The sequence below is a fragment of the Aspergillus aculeatinus genome (assembly GCF_003184765.1).
Source record: "Aspergillus aculeatinus CBS 121060 unplaced genomic scaffold BO66scaffold_29, whole genome shotgun sequence".
Taxonomy (NCBI): Eukaryota; Fungi; Ascomycota; class Eurotiomycetes; order Eurotiales; family Aspergillaceae; genus Aspergillus; species Aspergillus aculeatinus.
Genome location: NW_020291498.1, coordinates 416,557 through 433,096, shown reverse-complemented (window position 1 = coordinate 433,096; position 16,540 = coordinate 416,557). Strand labels below are relative to the sequence as shown.

The following is a 16,540-nucleotide window of genomic DNA, read 5'->3' as shown; positions in this document are numbered from 1 at the left end:
CGTGCACCTTGGGATGACCGGCTTTTCCGGTCGCTCTCCTCCTTCCCCGCAGTCAGATGACCTGAGAGAGTGCTCCTCCGGGGTATGATTGTCCCGCAATTCTTACGAGTTGGTAGAGAGAGTGCCGAGGTTGGTGTTGCGGGCAAGTCGGACGCAATGTATCGCAATTTGCTCTGCTCACTTCATTCAAGCCACGCCAACACAAGCTGTTCCGCATGAACAATCAATATTCGTACTTCGCATTGAATTCTCAATCGTGCAATATTATTGGATTATTCATCTGCATGCAAACAGTGAACACGAGACAGCCTAAGCGAAGAATGCGAAAAGCGTGGAGCAGAGCCCACATAATGAAGGGAATATAGGTGAAAAACGCCCGATGAAAAATCACAGGCTTTCCGCCGGGTATACATCACTGGCTTTGTGACTCCATTTCGCCAAATGGAAAAAGCTAATGGAAATAAGCCCCAAAAAATGGCGAAAGAACCAGGTGCAACATGAAGATCTCAGCGCACAAAGAGAAGCGAAGACAAAAAGGGCAGCCAGCACCCCAAAATTTCAGAATTCTTTTTCTTTCGGCACTTTGATCATAGGCCACGGGGCGTATTTGCTTTGGTTTCGATCCTCGCTCCTCCTGGGCCGTCGTCTCCATCTCCGAAGCGCCTCCAGGATCTGATCTGCCTAGCATCGTTTTGCGATGATAGGGAGGTAGAGGAGCTTCGGCTCAGGGACGCTAGGCTGGCAGGAGTAGATGACCCCGGGGTGGACATCGACACTGCAGTGGCGCCGGTAGCGCTTCGAGCTGCGGACACGGCAGCTGCTGGGTTACAATGAGTGCAGACGTATAGAACGAACCCATGGCCACTGCAGCTGTTGCAGATTGAACCTCTGTCGGCTGCGTTAGTGGTGACGACCAACAAGAAAAGCTTGTTTCGCTGGCGAAAAAACCGACCGTGGTGCATTCCCTGCGCAGCTACGGCAGGTCTTCACTGTCTGCCCACCGATGCACGAGTTGTGATCGGGGTCAAGGGGATGGATTGAGCCTGCCGAGTGAGACATCGTTTCTCTGACCGACAGGAATAATATACAACGAGCTCGAAAGCAGTGGATGAGCAGTTGAAAAGTCAATGAGGATTGCCCCCGGCTTAGAATACGTGCGAAGGTGTTGTGGTCAACTGAGACACTCGGTACAATGTTGTTTCAGATCTCGAAGTCGGATTTTCTCACTGAGGGGAAGCTTGATTTATCTGTCTTCCGTTAGGCATGGAACAATTCGAAACCAACTGGGGAAGAGATGCGAGAGAAAAAGCAAAAATACCAGTCTGCAGTCAAGCCAGGCTGCTCCCTGCCCGGTGCGAATGGCAACCTCTCTGTAGATAGAAATCGTAAGACCTACTTGACCATAGATTGTGCGACCAGCTTGCGAGTCAACGGATCTCGTATCGGCAGCACCGAATCAACTTCCAGTAATCGCCTCCGAAGTAGATTGCCAGCGTGAGCCTTCGGTCACATCTAGCGATTTTTTTTCGGAGAGCCGCTCCAATGACATGAACGGTCAGTGCGGCCTGGTTCAAGGATCACAAAGCGTCCGCATACGCAGTCCCCAGCGACTAGCCTGGGGGCCAGTCGATGCCTATCAGACACGCGGGTATGCTTTTCTTCCGGTGATTCATGAAGACGACGGCCGAATGAGAGCCTTGTAGATGCCTTGGACCCGTGGGACCGGACCCAGTACATGATCGTTGCGGCGGCCATTGATAAACGGCCCAGCTGCCTACATGTGAGGCTTGCTCGTGCGTATCAGAGAATGCTGATCGCTTCGTCTATCTTGGTACGGTATGGAGGGGGAGGGGGGGACGGATCGAACCGACAAAGAGAAGCAAGTGAAATTAGGAGAAGTGATAAAGCGTGCATAGTGCGGTTAAATCAGAAAGAGGAAAAAGAAAACATGGGTTGGTGAAGGTGGTGGATTTGGTGGGTGTGATGGAGACCAAATAGGACAAATAGCCGGGAACAAGACAAGAAGCATGGCAGCCACGGAGAGTTGTGCTACCTCACTGGCTCAGAATAATGAGTAATATTGGGAAGCATAACTACCCGATTGTCTGCTATTGATTTGAGATAAACAGATAAACAGATAAAAAAAAGATAAAGGCGGGCTCACAGTGGACTTGGAGACGGATAGGTGCAGCCCGTCTGACTGGGGCGCCATCTCATCAGTAACAGCCATCGGAGTTCAAGATGACACAAGACAGCGATTCTAGATGGATTCTAGCCGAGTAGTAGTTAGTGACACCAGATTACTAACCTCTGAGAACCCCGAGTGAACTCAAGGCGGCTTTTCTCCCCTCTTGGAACGGGTCCGAGGGTGTCGTATGCATGGAGCTTGCATATTCGCTAAAAGGCAAACCAATCATTGCAGACCACTTCAATCGGCCCCGGGGTAGACTGCACTCTCAAGGTCAAATCCCGTTACATGTGAGAGCTACACATTCTTCTCTCCAATGTCAAAGCTTGCTGCTTGCTGCTTGCTGCCTTAGATAATTAGTGGATATCCACACAGGTGACCAAACAACGAGTGCGGCGTTAACGGGGCAGCCATCACTCCTGCACCCCGATAGCAATCTCCGTTCACGAGAGGAAGGAATCACGATGGAGCTACACATCCTCGGAAATCATGGCACAGTGCTCTTCATCGAACAGAATACCACAGCAACCCCACAGTAGAGTTTGAGCCGCAGAGAGTTTGGCCAAGGCAATAGTTCTCTGATATAGCCGGGATACTCGACCCGTGGCCATAGCGGGGGAGAGAAACGGAACGGCGTAGGGTAATGTGGTCATCAGATGATCTGATAGTACTGTACCTAGTAGGTTGCGACACGGTTGTATCTCATGTCGGGAGGTTAATTCCCTGGGCCTGCAAGTATCCGATCGCACAATGAGGCCTGGAGAATCAATCGCGAAATAACCGCTGCAATCGCTGCTCTACTCATTAGTCAGTGCCTAAGGCACTTTTTCTTTTTACCCCCGGGCGAACCAATCCTCTTTCCCCCCAAATTGTCGACCAATGACGTGTTAATTCAGCCTGGCTGGGGAGATTACGTATCTGCGGATTGGTCACATGTTCTGTGGCATCCTTGATCATGATATGAAACAGGACCATGTTGAGAAAAGAACGGTATGACGCAGCAAGTGACGAGCTTGGCAAATCCATGTTGTCTTAGGTCAATCTGTTCCTCCGAAGAAGGGAATCGATGAGGACGCTGGAACAGCAAGTGACTTGGAAGAAGCATGGGCCAAGGATGCGAAAAGGGAGCGCCAAAGCGCCGTAGAAATAGTCACATCGGGACGATAAATTGACAGCGTTTGTCATCGATCCAGCACCGCCCATGTGGGGACCATAAGCTCCATGCTACGTAGACTTTTCATTCGAAGCGGTCCACAGGAAAAAAAGAATGTGGCTTGCATAGTAGACAGCAATCGGGGATGGTGATAGGCTTGTCTAGTAGGGAAGAAATGGTTAGCGGCATGCAAGTACCCGACAGGAATCACGCGCTGGCCTTGGATCTGACTTGAACCAGGGGATCATTCATCATAGCCATTGTTATCTAGGCTGGCTCAAGGCAAGACAGTCAGTTGTAATATTTGGATGTCGCTTCATCGAAGGGGAAGCGAAAGTAGGCCAGGGGAGTGAAGCAGAATCCAGCTAGCCTCGAAAGTGCTGCGGGAGTTGATGATGTTGCTGGGCCGAGAGTTGCACAAAGCGAGATTCAGCCGCTCCAGTCGGAGGAAGAAACAAATGCGCAATCAGCTGACTTTGGCCCAAGTGTTCCGACAAGCCGGACGCTAGACAACTACCCATGTCTGCAATTCCGTGCGAACTTGGAAGGTGATATCGAGGTCAAATAAGGGCAGCAGTGCGAGAACAAGGCAACTTGATGATCTCTGGTCCCTCAGGCTAGGAGTAAGGCATGTTTCAGCCCCAATCTACATGTCTATTCAATCCATTTGGGACCAAGGGCGGCCGCGGAGCCGTCATTCTATACGTTTGCAAGGAATAACTATGCGTTGCTTCTTGATTATTAAGGGTATTTAGGGGCCTCATGGTGTACCGCCAGGCTCTTGGCTTCGAAGAAGCAGCTCCACAGCTAGCCGTACTCGGTGGGCTCCCCAAGTTGATAGAGCTTGAATTGAATTGAATTAAATTGAAGGAATTTAGTTGGCTTGACCTCCAGAGGGTCACACGGAATAGCCATCCATCATGACAAAAGAAGACTGGCTTGGATTATCTGCCGAAGCACTAGTTACATTCGGCTCAGGGTAAATAGGTAGTTATGACTGTAACCTGGCGTTAATCAGTTGAAAAGCAAAGCAAAGAACAAAAAATGAGTATGGCCCTGAGCAACAAGAAGTTCAGCCGAAAACAAGCTAGGATGACCGGATAATCCAGTCTCGATTCGAGAATGCCGACAACGCCACACACTGTAATTCGTAAGCGTTTAAGGAAATCATCAATCCGTTTCATGTTACCAAAATAAAAGCACCAAGCCCTCCGCAGCACCTCAGGGACTACTCATTGAGGTCCGTGACGATTGTCATTGGTGTCTTGATCAATAACTTGACATCTGCCGGTTTTATCTCATCCTTTGAGTGTTGTTTGCTAATGAACCTCAGATCATTCCTGGATAGGAAGCGTTGAAAGGGAGACAGAAGGCGGTAGATCGATGGCAGTGGCAAGAAGCGACAATCGTAACGCACAGAACCGAGAAGCTCATTCATAAAAGTAGTCGGGAGGAAGCGAGGCCAACGTGACAATAGTACCGAGAGCACCTATCGCAACTCCCAGGGCAGCAGTAGCAGCATGGCTGGCGAAGCTCCGGGCAGCTGACTTCTTTGCTCGTTTGAGAGGTCGTTCGGAGCTGGTAGGAACATTGGGAGTTTGACTGGCGGGTGTAGACTCATTTGTAGGGACCAGGTCTGGGAGAGAACGCGGAATAATATCTTGCTTTTCCGATGGCTTCCTTGGCTGAGCCTCAAGTGAGTCTGTCTCGTTGTGACCACAATCCAAAACCTGTATTTCCCGCGATGGATTGGTCAGGGGTTCTTCAATAGCCTCTGCCTTCCTTTTCAATGGCCTTGATTCTTGTACGTTGGAACCGGGATCTTGCGGGGGAATGGCACTCTGCGATGGCGGCAACTGTGATGTGCTCGGCTGCTCTGAGACCACGGCAGTTCTCCAGATATCTTGCTCGCTCGGCTCAACGTCCTTGCTCACTGGGAAAGCTGTGGCCGGGTTGGCGACAGTAGGTTCGGTGGTTTCGCAAGTAGTTGCAGTACTATTTGCCGCAGTAAGCTCATTGGCAAAGGGGCCATCAGAATAGGTCACCTTTGGGAGAGCTGGGACAGGAAGCGGATACACACTCCCAGGATGCCAATCGACAGGAGACGCCAGAGGATTCTGCTGGAGTCCAATGAGAGAATTAGGGAGAAATCTGTTCTGTGTTTGTTGACACAACAGGGACAACGGCAGCATATTTGATGACTGTGGCGCTTGGATAGGAAAGATTTCGCTTGGTTTTACATTGTGAGAGATTGATTGTGAGGAAGTATGCTCAATGACAGGCAAGTCGGACGGGATAGCCTTGGGTAAAATGGGTGACACCTCATTTCCCTTTTCGTCATCGAAGCGAGGCTCGGCAACCCCAGAATTCGGTCGATGAGCTGCTCCCTCGAAGTCGAAGGAGGAATCGGACGCTATCAGATCACGAATACCGAGGACCTGAGAAGTCTTCATAGTCTTATAATCGTCAAAGACGCATGAGTCTTCTTCCATGTCGGAGTCCAAAGAGCACTGCGAGTGTATCTCCTCTTCGTCGCCGTAGGAAACATCATCATCATCATCATCCTCCTCCCAGTCCGAACTCCCTTCAGGAGTGGATTCTAGAGAGGACTCGAGACCAGTTTCTTCCACAAAGACATCCAGATGAGCAACTCCCTCGCCAGGCTCCTCATCGAGGGTACTTATCGCCGCTGGTGGGGTCATCCGCGGAGTCACCAAAGGCTGTTCAGCCGGATCACAGTCGAGGTTAATGGGACTATCTTGGGATCCGTGGCGAGCAGCACAGTCACTGTTATCAAGCATGTTGACAGATGAATAAAGGGTAATGTTCGGTGAATCCTTCTTCAAAGGTGAGGTAAAAGGTGATGAGACCTCCACAACCGACTGATCATCAAAGTCAGAGCGGAATATAGAGTCTTCCTCATCAGAGCTTGCAGCCGGACATACCACCGGAGCATTATCAGTTTCGACGTCATTGTCATCGTCATCATCAGGTACACAGAACGTATTCATGGGTGTAGGCTTATGAAGCCAGTCAAGTTCACAACGTACTTGTACCGGTGGGAACGTATCTAGATGCCGACGATGAGTTAGTTGCGCCGAATGAAAGTGCCAGAGCAATTTGTTGACCTGTGCGAGGCCACTCACCTTTACCACGAATCACTTCTGTGCCAAATGTGATAAGATCCCCTTGACTGAGCGGGTGTTCCTCCTCGCTGGCGAGTTTCTTTCCGTTTACGTAGGTACCGTGCATTGATCCACCATCTCGAAGATAGGCGAGCTAGTCAAATAATCATTAGCGAAGGCTGCCCAGGTGCTAATACAGATGCTCAGGAGGCGCATGCTCAAGAGACGCACACTCGAGAGACACACGCTCGAGAGATGCATGCTTTCCATACAAGATGCAACCGAACAAAGAGACGCATACCTTCTTATCCAGACGTACTATCAGTTGGGCATGGTTTCTTGACATGACTCGCGAATCGAATAGCCCATTATCCTTGCAGGGAACGAGGTTCTTGGACTCCCGCTTTGACGCTCGCCCGATACATACATCGGTAGTATCAGGTGTAAACTTGAGAGATCGGCATGGGAACTCATCGATCGGAGTCAGCGGACGAAGGTTAACAACAACAGCTATGATACCGATAAGTCAGCCATGGAGTTCTCGTTTCTGGGGTGTTCCGGATCTCGTTGAGATCCGAGCTCGGCGAGGTTACGGAAGGTGGATTGTGTGAGCTTGACTAATGTGCCGGGGAAGGAGTAAGCCAGTCCAGGTAAACACATACCTTCTGAGACGAGCATGATGTCAGTTTTCTAGAGCCGATCGCTCTCAGCGCTATCGATCATTCAGCCTAGATAAATGTAGTCCTAGTGGCTGTGTTAAGATCGGGTTGTGAGAGAGGAGGAGGATGATGATGATGAGACAAAGATGGGTTGAAAGACGGGAGACTCGAGTAGGTTGAAGAGGGGCAGCAGCAGGCCACCACCTACCCGATGTAATCAGCAGCCCGAGGACAGTCAAAAGGCGGTCGCCGTGAAGGGAGGAAATATGGATCTGACACCACGGGATGATCGGGCTGAAACAATCAAGTACACACCAAGCTTCAAGGAGATGTAGGCGGCGAGCTTGGTGGGAATTCGAGAATACTGATGTAGTTCGTTTGATGAGGTAGGGAAGGGGGAAACCGAGGAGGGGGGGGTGTAGGAGAGGGGAAGGAGAGCGATGAAGGCAAAGAAAAGAGAAGCCCAGACAGCTAGTACAGGACCAACAATGAAAGATCAAAGCAGTCCGGTATTTGACGGACCGGAATACCAGGACCAGCAGTTTAGAAACAAGTGGTGAACCAGCACAGCATCGAAGTACTCACTCAGTAGTACTGTATTGAACAACAACGACGACGATAAGTTGAATGGATAATGACGGGAGAGATGGAGAGGGGCGATCACTGATAGGCGGATAAGTGGGGGCTTCCCGTCAGGTGGACGAAAGAACAGTCATAGTGAGGGACTAGTGAGGGAATTCCGGGGCTTATCCGGGAGTCGGGACCACCTCCCGCCGCCCGCACCTTTACAACATCTTGAGGGGGAATCTTCTTACATTGGGAATCACATCAGGAATTATTACAGTTTTCAGCGGCCGAAAGTATTGCTACTTACTTGTAGTATAGTTGTGTTCAATCATGAGTAGTCATGATTATTGATTTCAGATCTGCTAAGTTTACTTCAATATTGTGGGTGTTATTTACTCGAAAACGTTAGATTATTACTGATTAGAAGTCATATAAGAGAGGTGAAGACAGTGGATTAATAACGGTGGTACAAAATCAATCATTATTCAGAACTACACTGAATCTTAGGACTCCATATTAGGAAGTCTTTTTCTATTCCTCTTGTTATTCTTGTCAGTATGTAATTGTGCAGAAGATAAAAGTTTCATAAGGCATACCGCCTACTATACAAGGTTTGGATCCGGTAGCTTTAGGATTACAACCGTTGTCAATAGCAATTATCGGCCCCTTCTACGGACTATCGTGTATACCAAAATATCCCTTCGACCTCCTACGAATCACACGACGATAACAAGAATACTCATGACAACTTAGTGACATCCTTCGTCCTTTTCTTCATCACCTTCTTCTTCCTGCTGCTACTCCTGCCTCTTGCACAGTACTATTATACATTGTCGTACACTTCTCACCCGCCTCCCTTACGACAGTCGTCCAGCCGCAGTATCGACACGCAGCCATACCAGTTATACCCCCCCACTGCAGAACATTTCAAAGCACGGCATCTTTCAGGCCATTCTTTCTTGACAAAGAGCCCGGTGCGCAACCAGACATTCATAGGGAATAGGAAACCCGCCTCGATACGAGGAACATCCTTTAATGACACACGATTGCAAAGTAAGGAAGAGCAGCACCCAACAAAAGAGATCCATACACAGTATATCAGTGGGGAGAAAGATTAACACAAGTCGTAGAATAAATACACGCAGTGGATGAGTGGTCCAGGCGCCCTAAAAACACCCTCAAAAAACCAGGGTAGAAGATGACACAACCAGGCACGGATATTGCCTACAACACTCGGTGGATCGGAAAAAGTTGATAACGACGGTGAGGGGAGGTGGAGGAGGACGATTAAGTCGAGATCATATCATAGGTCGGGTTTACAGACCGGGGGCACCGAAGCCACCTCCGGCACTCATGCCCTGCAAACGGGCAGCAAGTTGGGGGTACTTCTCTTGCACCTCCAGCTGCGTGCGAGTGGCCTCGGCGTAGGAGATAGCGTTGATGATCTCGGCCTCCGTACGAGCGAGTTCGGCAGCGCGCTCGAAGTACTTGAGGGCTTGGGAGACCTTGCCCTGCTGCAACAGCAGCTGGGCCATGGTACCCACAGCAATGTCGCACTCGGGGTCAACTGTCATGGAGTTAGTATCGAGGTGGGCGCAGCGCATTATGGTCTACCGTGGCACTTACTAATCAGGGCCTTCTGGCAGAGGTTCTCGGCCTCCTGGAAGTCATGCTTCCACTGGAACAGCGCAAGGGCCTTGTTGATGAGGGGCAGAACATTGATGCCCATGGGCTTGCTCTGCTTCTCCATCTCGACGGCCTTGTCGAACTTCTCGATGGCCTCTTGGAAGTTCTGCTGGTCAAGGAGAAGTTCACCGTAGTAGTTGTAGACATCCGGAACATCCTCGAAGTTCTTCACGGATCTGCGGAAGGTGGCCATGGCGGAAGCGACAGATCCCATCTTGTACTGAGTGACACCAAGCTGGATGTGCGAGTAGATAAAGGTACGGTCGAGATCGATGGACTTCTGGTAATCTTTAGCGGCCTCTGCGAACTCACCAAGGATGAAGTGGAGCTGGGCGCGGTGGTAGTAGATATCAGGGTCGTCTTTGTTGTGGGTAATGGCAAGTTCGAAGTCATCGGCGGCAGCATCCTTGTTTCCTGTATAACGTTATTAGACATGCAAATGGGGAGAGCCTTAGTTGTATTCACGTACCGAGTTCCAGGTGCAAGCTGGCACGCTTGATGTAGCTCTGCACCAGAGAGGGCTGCAGCTCAACACTCTTGTTTAGGTCCAGCAGCGCAGCCTGGGCATTGCCGACCAGGTAAGTGAAAGTAGCTCTCATGTTGAGGGCCAAGGCTTCGAAGTCACCGAGATCACCAACCTCGAGGGCTTTCTCAAAGGATGTGGCAGCCTCCTCGTAGCCATCCCCAGTCTTCTTGGCCATGGCAATCAGACCCTTGCGCAGAAGGCCCTTACCAGACTCTTCGCTCAGGTCGGCGGACTCGTCGAGACCTTCCGGAAGAGGCCTGGGGCGGAAGCTCTGAAGGTAGTTGGACACGAAAGTGGGGCTAGGCAGCTTCTTGCCCTTGGCCTCGAGGATATCCTTGCCCTTCTTCTCAGCAACCTTCTTCAGGAGTCTCTCGAGGGCGACGCGGCTGATCTCGTTGGAGAAACCGTCGATAATGCAGCTGGCGGTGAAGTCGAGAAGAGCCTCGCTGTACTGCTCGAGGTGCTCATATGCGATAGCGCGGCGGTTCAGGGCCTTGACATATTCGCTGTCCATGGCGAGAGCGGCGCTGGTGTCCTCGACGACCTTCTCCCATTCGGACAAAACGTTGTAGCAGGCAGCACGGTTGGAGTAAAAGACGGGGTCGGGCTTGCAAATGATGGCCTTGCCGTACAGTTCAATGGCCCGGTTGTAGTCCTTGGAGCCATATGCCTTGTTTCCAGCAGCCTTCAGTTTGGCAGCGTAGGCCTTTCTTGTCTGCAAATTTGAGGGGGACACAATCAGCAAGAGTATTCAACCACCATTTACCATAAAGGATAATCGCGCACCTCCTCGGACAACTGCTCAACAGTAGTCTCGTCAACCTCAGGAATCTCATCGGAAGGCTCTTCTGTCTTCTTGTCGGCCGGTTCTGCGAGGTCATCATTAGCCCGTACTTCGAGGGTCGACCGAGATCGGAGGATGCAACTAGACTGAACATACCCTCCTGGACAGAGGCAGCCTTGGCCTTCTTTTCCTCCTCGGCCTTCTTCTTCTCCTTCCGTCTCTGATTCTTGCTCTTCTTCTTTTCTGTGGGGGCGGCAGTCGTGGTAGGGCGACCGGAATCGGAGAGGTAGTAGACGACACCCGCACTAGTTACAACCACAGCGACACCGGCGATGGTGTAGACCAGAGCCTTGTTCTCCGACACCCATTTTGAGATGCGATCCCATACTGATGCTGAGGAAGAGGCGGGAAGGGAAGTGGTGTCGAGAACCACGTTCTTCGTTGGCTGGGGCAATGGTGATGCGCTCGACATGATGACCCGGCAGAGGAACCCGTTATCTTAGTCTGGTCTCTTTTTATCTATAATTCTGGGAAGGGGAAGTTAGCGCTGGAGACAGCGGTCAGATAAGAGTTCAATAGCGAGAGGGACGGACCGTCCTGGGTGCAGGGCAAGAGCTCGTCGGCAGGATGACTGCTTTGCTTCGTTGGGGAGGAGGGTGGAGATGGAAAAGAGCGAGGAGAGAGAGAGAGAGATGATGCGGTTTGAAAAGTTATGCGTTGCGATGTTCCGGCGACGCAGCGGGCTTCCCGAGCTCCTATGGGCCAATCACGCTCGCAGCAAGGGGATGCTCCGTCAGCTCCTGGTTCGCTCCACCACCACATCTTCGTCATTCTCTTCTTCCTTGTTCGAGCGCAAATTGCTCCCAGGAAAGCTCCTGGTCTCACCAGACACTGATTGTTCTACCTGTGCTAAAAAATATTTATCATCACAGCAACACTAAACTTCCGTTCATAGCCAGAGCTACTAACAGTGCAGGATCTGGCGGAAGTGGTGGACCACGCGATCGATCAGGTCACCCCAGGGATGCAGTCAATGGCTTCCGCCTCGCTGGAAGGAGACTTCCAAATCATATCGTCTCTGCGCTATGATCCTGCGCTTCGAAGCTTGAGCACTGAGAAAGCCAAGGACAAACATTTCCACCCTTCCAGCACGCCATACTACCTGCTTCCCTACCATCAGGCACGGCTTCGTAATGCGGCAGAATGCTTCGGTTGGAAGGAGGCTCTGTCATTTCTACAAAAAGATCTCACCCAACTCTCTGAATACCTTGATGCTCACATCTTGGACAAGACGAGACCTTGGCGCATTCGGATTGTCATCGAACGCACAGGAGCTTGCACTGTCGAGGTCAACCCGACAGCATCGATTGACCCATTGAACATGCTCATCCCCAATCGAGAACATACACAATCAAACCTATGGAATATCTATGTGGATACAGGGTATATAACTCCGTCCGCGTTCACGAGGCACAAGACTACCGCTCGCGATTTCTACAATGCTGCACGGGTCAGAGCGGGGATCATGTCCCCGTTAGACCAGGCTGAGGTACTGCTTGTAAATCCCGAGGGTCAAGTTATGGAAGGGAGCATCACCACACCCTACTTCCGGCGCAGGCGACCCGTAAGTAAGGGCGAGAGCCTAGAGAGTGATACTGAGCCAGACTGGGTCACGCCTCTCCTCTCAAGTGGTGGTAATGCAGGCACAACAAGGCAATATGCCTTGGCTGAAGGGTTCTGTGCAGAGGAGATTATCGAAGTTGCTGAATTGATCGATGGCGAAGTGTGTTGGCTCAGTAACGGTGTCCGGGGCTTCATCCGTGGTAGAATTGTCTTGAATAGACGATGATGGGCAGTCCTAGAATCACACAATCGTCGAGAATGTCCACATATGAGCAAAATAATTTGCAGATGTGAAACTCAATTGGTCTATCCAAAGAACTGCAAATAGAACCGTTTCCATGCTGCGCTATAGTGCAGCCACGAATACTTTAGGGTGCAATTCCTTCGCGAGGCCAGTATCTTGGGTCAAGGGAGGCATCATATACAATTGAAGAGAGGAGGTAGATGGGTCACAGTGCCAGCGGCTTTCGAGTACAGCGTACTTAGCGTTCCGGGTATATACTGTACATTTGGGTTAAACGAGGTATTGATGCAGTCCATCATGGATGGTTCTTTGCATCCAATAAGGAGTTCGTAATTGACGTCAGCCGCTGCACCAGTCGTATGAGGGCTTTGAACGTGTCTCCCAATCAACACCTGGCACCTGATAGCGTAGAACACAGATGCAGCTCGAGACGCTGAGGGGGGTGTAAGTCTCGCCATTTTCATAGGCAAATCGCACGGTCGCAATACGCCAGCACCGGCTGTGTGATTGGCTGGGCAAGGCGGGAGAATCAGATGATGCAACGATTGACGGTGCGCGGGCAGATGAGTCAGCATCCCCGCATTCTAAAAAAGGCTTAGCTTAGAAGCTGACAGAAATTCTTCCCAGTCCCGGAGGTTCGGGCAGTTTTGTCCGGCCACTGCGAAAGGTGATTGAGCAGAATGGAGAGCTGATCATCCCCAAAACCTTACTGATTGTGTTGGAACTTAACAAGCAGTCTCGCCCACAACCACAACGCCACCCCCAGCCCAACTCCCACAATTCACAATCCCATATATCCATCCCATCCATCAGTCGAACTTATCATATCATCTCTCAGATCAAATTCACCCCTCAATCAATTCGTCTGTATGCATCAGCAGCTGCAAGAATGAAATTCTTCGAGAATGTCTCTACATACGACTACTCCTTCCCAGCCGTGTCGCTGGCTTACTTCCTCCGCTATCCTAACCCGTACTCTCGCCATGTTCTAACCACTGATGTCATTGACCGTTATGTCGACCCGGACACGAAACGCCTCCACACCATTCGTCTGCACCTCAAGAAGTCTAAGGTACCGTCGGGGATTCTGAAGTTGCTGCCAAAGGGAATGGGCGGCTCGGACAGTTCCGGACAGAGCTACATCCTCGAAACGACCATCGTTGACGTCAATGAAGGCTGGATGAGGACTGAGTCGCGCAACATGGAGTGGACCGGGATCCTGAGTGTGGTGGAAAAGCAATTCTACCAACGTCAGCCGCTGGAGGGGGCTCTCGACCGACTTCAAGGGCTTCACCTCGACGCCAAGTTGAGCGAACAGACAACAGTCAAGACAACGGTCACGTTCCACTCCCGATTCGGGCAAGGAAAGTTACTTGGCCGGAGAAAGGCAGAAGCCGGTGATCAAGTGGTCGAGGTCGAGGATGAGGCTCCCAAGAGAGGCTTCTTCACGTCACTATCCACGGCAGGCATCCAGCGCACGATTGAGCTAATTGGCTTGAATCGTACCCGTGACGCTATCCTCAAGAGTAAACAAGGCATGAATGTCGTCCTGGAACGTCTGCGCAGCGGTGGTATTGTCGGTGTCCTCGAGGGCATGCGCCAGGATCGGGAAGCCATTGTCGGGCCGGAGGGTCCGTGGAAGCGCGTTTGGCTCAGAGGTAACGGGGAAGATGATGAACATTGACTTCGAAGCGTCTGAGTGTTGGGTGAAGACGATTCGCTTCCAAGAAACATATTTTCGACATTCCAGCGTGGAGCTATGGCGTTTGGGTTTCTGTTTGTATTTTCTTACTGATATCGACTACCAGGACACTCTCCCACATGATTATTTTTTGCACCAGCATATTCGAGCACGTTTTTGGAAGGGAAAAGAACACGGAAAGCACACGGGAAAAAGTGCTGTGTATACTAGGAAATGATTACACCAGAGACATTCTGTACAATATTGATAAACTTTGAGTCATTCTTCGCGCTCAGCTCCAGGTCGAACTAACTGTACATGAGTAGTTCTACGCATTTGACAAGGCCCCCAGGAACCGCCCACCGCATGGCCCTTTACCCAGCAGCATCTGGACGCTCGTCGATCTCCAACTAGACTTTCTGACGGAGTTGCCAGGCTGCTTACTTACTGTCTACCTCGGTGGTCCTTGACTAGTTCCGCAGATAGCCTCACGTAGCATAATCCAAGCATCTTCCACCTCTCTCGCGGGGCGTCATCTCTTTCCACCCCCCATTCGAAGGGTGAGCGAGAACTGTTATTGAAGCTGACCTACTACTTAATCCAGCTCGGGTCACTCACTCGAGCCACAGTATGCCGTGATGATTACGAAGCATGAACCGACCGCCAAACCATCGAGTCAATCCAGCCTCGATCAGCTTTACTTCCCAGTCCCTACTTTCCTATGCAGGCCATCTGATAGGTGACAGGATCCAGGTTCCTTTAGAGCGAACAATCCGCTAGATCAGTGTCTTGATATTCTTGTGGCCGAGCGGTGCAACGCTCTCATCACCATCCACCCCAGCAACAGCAGCCCAATTCTCAATCGGAGTCCGGAGTATAGCAGCGGACTGCCCAACATGAAGCATAACCACTCGTGTAACATACAGCCCACCCCAGTATGATGATGAACAGTACACCCACTCGATACCCACCACCCACCCTCAGTATAAACCGCCCCCCCCCCCTGCCCTCAACTTTACGGAAACAAGCACAGTCCTCTCACCAAAACCCAAGCCCACATCAATCACCTACAACTCAGAGCCCAATGCCCCCAACAATCGACAACCTAACCGGCAGCTGGACCCTAGCAAGTGCCCATTCCCCTTTTCCTCCCCAACTCCTAACCAGATATCTGCCCTTGAAACTAACCAACTAACCCCCCCGGAACCCTCCACGGAGAGCACGGGGGGAAGTAACCGAATCACCAGGACAAATCCCTCTCCAGCGATCTAGAACCAATCCTCAAACTAGTACGCAACCTCTGAATCCCAAAGCAAAGCCACAACCCTGACCCCACGGGGTAAAAAAAAATAAAGCAAGGCATCCCCTGGCTCCTCCGCAAGACCATCCTCTACACCCCGCTCACCATCCAAATCACCCACACCACTACCACAAACAACGCGGACGGTAGCAAAACAATCCACCTCACCGCCCGCCAAACCAGCATCAAAGCCGCCAGCCCGCCACCGGATATCCGGCACTTCGACTGGGAGGTCTATTCGCAGGAGAATTTTTTGTTCGGAGGGATTGTGTGTCGGAATCGGTTTATCAGGGGAGATTCCTCGGTAGCTGTCCTCACGGACGCAGGGGGAAGTGATGGTGGTGGTGATGATGGGGTGGTTAGGCCTGCAGTGGAGGTGCAGAGTATGCTGAAAGATGATGGGGATCAGGCGGTTGTGAGGAGATTCTTGCGGGGGGAGGTGGAGGTCGATGGATGCACGCTCTCGGCGGGGTTCCTTGTGGAGGGGCCTGTGGTTAGGGGGTTGTTTGGGGAGAATGGAAGGGAGAAAGGTCAGGGCGACGGGGTGATGGGGATTTGGGGGCATGTTTTTGATCGGAAGAAGGGTGGAGGGTGGTGCTCTGAGCAGGTATGTTTGATTTTATGTTCCCTTATCTCTGAGGGTACAGCTCTGCGGCGTGGAAGACGATGGGGCTGAGGACTCATGGCTGATGGTTGTGGGGGATAGGTTTGGGGGTTTGAGATGATACATGGCGAGAGGTTGTATTCCCGCCGGGCTGTGCTGACCGACAACACTGGGAGGTACAGGCTGGCGCGGTTGATTTATAGGCTGGTTGAGAGCTGAGTGCTTTGCATATAAAGCATAACGTTATAGGCTCAGGTCTTATGGTTGAAGGTGGTGGTAGGTGAGGTGGTAATGGTGGTGCTGGTTGTGGCTGCACTGACTGTCGGCGCTCCTGGCGTCTGGGGAGTATTGTCTTGAGATCGCGATGTAGGAAGTGTACACAAGGCGAGATTTTACAACG

The 16,540-nt window shown here is 51.2% G+C and overlaps 6 protein-coding genes across 6 annotated transcripts; 3 read left to right on the top strand and 3 right to left on the bottom strand.

Moving 5' to 3' along the window:
* Positions 1–337: 337 nt before the first annotated feature.
* BO66DRAFT_105205 (uncharacterized protein) lies at positions 338–1,211 on the bottom strand. The gene is made up of 2 exons (XM_025641787.1): positions 953–1,211; positions 338–888 (listed from the first exon to the last, which is right to left on the bottom strand). The coding sequence occupies exons 1-2, from the start codon at positions 1,057–1,059 to the stop codon at positions 588–590; spliced, it is 408 nt and encodes a 135-aa protein (XP_025503180.1). The 5' UTR covers positions 1,060–1,211; the 3' UTR covers positions 338–587.
* A 3,560-nt stretch (positions 1,212–4,771) lies between these two features.
* Positions 4,772–7,144, bottom strand: BO66DRAFT_402326 (FHA domain protein; the record flags this gene model as incomplete). The annotated part of the gene is made up of 5 exons (XM_025648816.1): positions 4,772–6,223; positions 6,287–6,411; positions 6,488–6,620; positions 6,768–6,976; positions 7,129–7,144. 5 exons carry the CDS (start codon positions 7,142–7,144, stop codon positions 4,772–4,774), a joined length of 1,935 nt encoding a protein of 644 aa, XP_025503179.1.
* Positions 7,145–9,008: 1,864 nt separating this feature from the next.
* On the bottom strand, positions 9,009–11,160 carry tom70 (putative mitochondrial outer membrane translocase receptor (TOM70); the record flags this gene model as incomplete). Its single annotated transcript, XM_025649340.1, has 5 exons — positions 9,009–9,259; positions 9,319–9,792; positions 9,848–10,619; positions 10,691–10,797; positions 10,845–11,160. 5 exons carry the CDS (start codon positions 11,158–11,160, stop codon positions 9,009–9,011), a joined length of 1,920 nt encoding a protein of 639 aa, XP_025503178.1.
* A 372-nt stretch (positions 11,161–11,532) lies between these two features.
* BO66DRAFT_392552 (aminodeoxychorismate lyase) lies at positions 11,533–12,762 on the top strand. The gene has a single exon (XM_025647545.1). The coding sequence runs from the start codon at positions 11,722–11,724 to the stop codon at positions 12,535–12,537; it is 816 nt and encodes a 271-aa protein (XP_025503177.1). The 5' UTR covers positions 11,533–11,721; the 3' UTR covers positions 12,538–12,762.
* A 678-nt stretch (positions 12,763–13,440) lies between these two features.
* BO66DRAFT_392551 (MSF1 domain protein) lies at positions 13,441–14,307 on the top strand. Its single transcript, XM_025647544.1, has one exon. It carries the CDS (start codon positions 13,445–13,447, stop codon positions 14,237–14,239), a length of 795 nt encoding a protein of 264 aa, XP_025503176.1. The 5' UTR covers positions 13,441–13,444; the 3' UTR covers positions 14,240–14,307.
* Positions 14,308–15,483: 1,176 nt separating this feature from the next.
* BO66DRAFT_324848 (uncharacterized protein) lies at positions 15,484–16,359 on the top strand (the record flags this gene model as incomplete). Its single annotated transcript, XM_025643846.1, has 4 exons — positions 15,484–15,525; positions 15,592–15,981; positions 16,063–16,143; positions 16,243–16,359. Coding segments are annotated over 4 exons (630 nt in total), but the record flags the coding sequence as incomplete, so codon positions are not given.
* Positions 16,360–16,540: the final 181 nt, after the last annotated feature.